General features: G+C 35.9%; 1 protein-coding gene across 2 annotated transcripts in view; it reads left to right on the forward strand.

Moving 5' to 3' along the window:
- The window catches only part of LOC104545117 (cytochrome b-c1 complex subunit 2, mitochondrial), a 12,144-nt gene that overhangs the window by 2,528 nt on the left and 6,386 nt on the right, over positions 1-3,230 (forward strand). For both annotated transcript variants that reach the window (XM_010190173.1, XM_010190174.1), the window contains exons 4-6: positions 760-824; positions 1,819-1,875; positions 2,251-2,375. In XM_010190173.1, coding sequence (XP_010188475.1) covers positions 760-824; positions 1,819-1,875; positions 2,251-2,375 — 247 coding nt within the window. The remainder of the gene's footprint in view (positions 1-759; positions 825-1,818; positions 1,876-2,250; positions 2,376-3,230) is intronic.

Here is a 3,230-nt window from a genome sequence, read left to right on the forward strand (position 1 = left end):
GCCATTGAATGTATTATGGGATGCTCTATTTAAACAGCTTCTTCTTTCCACTGTCAGGTACAGAACATTGGGCTGGATGTCCCACAGGCTTCATCCACTGTGGCCATGCCCCTTGTTCCTGTTTATCTGAATTACTATCTGGCTCTAGCTCCTGATGTAAGCACAACCTCTCTTGTGCCCAGCCAGATTAGAGCTATGCAGTGCCACTGACATGCCTTTGACTGCTGTTGTGTAAGCTCAATACACATCAGTTTCATCAGAAAAAAAAAAAAACAAAACCCAAAAACACACAAAAATCCAACCAACCAAACAAAAAACCCCCTCTGAAAAAACCCACAGACCACCAACATCCCAGCTGTGCTTATATTAGCTCCTTCCTAACTGCTGCCCAAAGTTACTTTCCCCAGACAGCTGTCAGTGTAATAGTAGGTGTGGGCATTCCTTGCACTGGTTTTGTCAAGCTTATCTAATTCAAAGAATCCTATTAAATGTTCAAGCAAACCTGGATCATTCTGGAATGGGGCTGGGAGCAAATATGTGAGCAATTATGGTGGAAAATCGGAGAGGATGATAGAAGTGATTGGGAATAGGGATGTAGTAAGTTGGCTCAACTTTTCAAAATAGCTTCTGTATACATGAATAAACAGATAGTGTTTCAACCTTGCCTGAGCACTGAACAATCATGGGCAGATCTATTCTTAAAATAGCTAGAATTTTAAGTTGTGCTTTTTTTTCTTTTTTTTTTTCTTTTTAAAATAGACTACTAAAGGAGCATCTTCTTTCCGGATTACTCGTGGCATTGAAGCTGTTGGAGGTAGCCTAAGGTTTGTAACCATATATAAAGATAACCTGTCTTGATAAGATGTGAACAAGCTGAATGACTAAAGGAAACTTAAAACAATAAGCATAACAGTATGTAGGTGGATAAGCTCAGTGTGGTAATGGTACTTGAACAGTGAACATTGACAAGGAGTGTCATTTATACCTCTTGTTCTATTAAGGTTCAAGAGTGCACCCATGATTTGTATTTTAAAAACACCTTTCAGTTAACAAAATACAAGTGTTGTGTACCTGGAAGAAATATAATTTGTCCAGAAAGCTTAATCTTTTTTCTCCCTTTTCAAGCTTTGAAACTAAACTCCCTGAAGTCAGTAGATTTTTTTTTTTTCCTCCCATCTTTTCCAAATAGATACCAGTCATCATACTGCAATTTTGTGAACAGTTCAGACACTAATTGGCTTTTGTGATTTGAGAGTTTAAAGCCTAGAAAACAAGCCTAAGAGAAATGAAAGAGGGATCTTATTATCCCAGCTTTCTTGCAGTGTATCTTGAAATCATCCAATGAGATTGTTTTATATAGAATTTGGTTAAAAGCAGTGTTTTATATAACCTGAGATTCTATCATTTTTTTGTCCCTGTTAATACAAATGTGTTGAAGCAAGTGAAAAAAGCCAAGTATGTTTTCTGCCTGAAGAGAGGAATTTCTGAACTGCCTTGTTTAATACATATACACGTTTTTCTTCAAGTTTTGTGGTTTAGCCTTATTTGTTGTTTTGCCTTGATATCAGGATAGCTTAAATTCTGATGGTCACAAGAAACATGTTATTAATTGAATACTTAAGATACAAGTTCTAGTTATGTCTGTTTCTGCTATGTGTGTATTATCACTCCTTTCAGTAGTTATCTCAAGCAGATACAAGGTTAACTAGATATTCTAGTCATTATTTTGCTGATGAATTCAATCGATGGGAATATGTGTGAAAATCCAATTCTACGTTCTTGGCTGAAATGGATTTTGTATTTTTTTTTTTCATTTAGCGTGTACTCAACAAGAGAGAAAATGACTTACTCTGTTGAATGCCTGCGTGACTATGTGTAGGTATCCAATATACCTACTACGTGTAGGTATCTTGATATGGTGTAACGAAATTTGCTTTTTCTCAAACTGCTCTGTAGTAAAGTAGAGAGCTATCATTTTACAGGGTTTGAGTAATACCTCTTCTCATGTCTTTAATAAATCCATAAATGCTGTATTAGTATTCATCTTCTGTATCATGTTACTGAGCATACAAGTGCTACAGAACTGAAGTTGAATTCTCATACTTGGTACGGCAGTGCTAATAACTACTCTGGCTTCAATGATATATTTTGTTGTTAATCTGTTGCTTACACAGATTGAGGTTGAATTGCTTTCAACCTCAAATACATGCTACTCCTATTGTGTTTAATGCCTCTAACTTTCTTATCTAGTGATACAGTAATGGAGTACCTTCTTAATGTCACAACAGCATCAGAGTTCAGGCCATGGGAAGTAGCTGATCTTCAGCCACGATTAAAAGTTGACAAAGCAATTGCGTTTCAGAATCCTCAAGTTGGTAAGTGTATTTTGTGATCCACTGCATTGTCTTCATGGGAGTTTCTTCACAATGAAAAACTGGAGGAGGAGGGGAAATAGTTTCTCTCTTGCTCTGTCACATGACCATTTCATTTTTCAACTTTTCCTCATTGATGGGTATGACCTTTCTGCTGTTGCAGAACTTCTTTAAATAAATCTACAAGTTTTACAAGCCTGTGCATAACAACATTTAGCAAATAACATGCTGAAGACAGCTTACACTGTTCTCCTTGACAGCTTACATTTTATCTTTTTTGATTTTTTTGAAGTACAGCCAGAGGGATGCGCAAGTCATGACTGTTGTCGATAATGTATTTGCAGCAGCTTGTGTTCTGAAAACAATATTTAGGTATTACTCATCAATGTGGAAATTGTATTCTACAAAAGACTTCTTGAATTTGTATGATTATTTTGGTATAAAAACAACAGGTATTTTCATACAGGTTTATAAATTTAAGTTTGTGAGATTTGTGGTGTACATTTAAAAAAAAAAAAAAGGAACACAAAGCCTCAGCCAAACCAAGCCTGTTCCTTAACTCTAGTCATCTAAGTTCACCCAGGTAGTTCTGCACAATAAATATCATTTGTACTACTCTGTGAAGTGTGATCATCTTCATAACTCATTAAACATGACAGCACAGTGTTGGGCTTTGGAAAATCTCTGGCTTATAATGAAGTGCTACTATATTTTTAAATCTGAATCGAGAACAATCTTTGTTTTTTTAAACTTGCATCAACTACAGGCTGGTAAATGTTTTCACTTACGGTTATGTTCAGAATCAGAACTATGAAGTCAGGGGTGTCATCTTGAAAATATTTTGAGAATATCAAGCAG

Source organism: Mesitornis unicolor, unplaced genomic scaffold, assembly GCF_000695765.1.
Source record: "Mesitornis unicolor isolate BGI_N332 unplaced genomic scaffold, ASM69576v1 scaffold28368, whole genome shotgun sequence".
NCBI lineage: Eukaryota > Metazoa > Chordata > Aves > Mesitornithiformes > Mesitornithidae > Mesitornis > Mesitornis unicolor.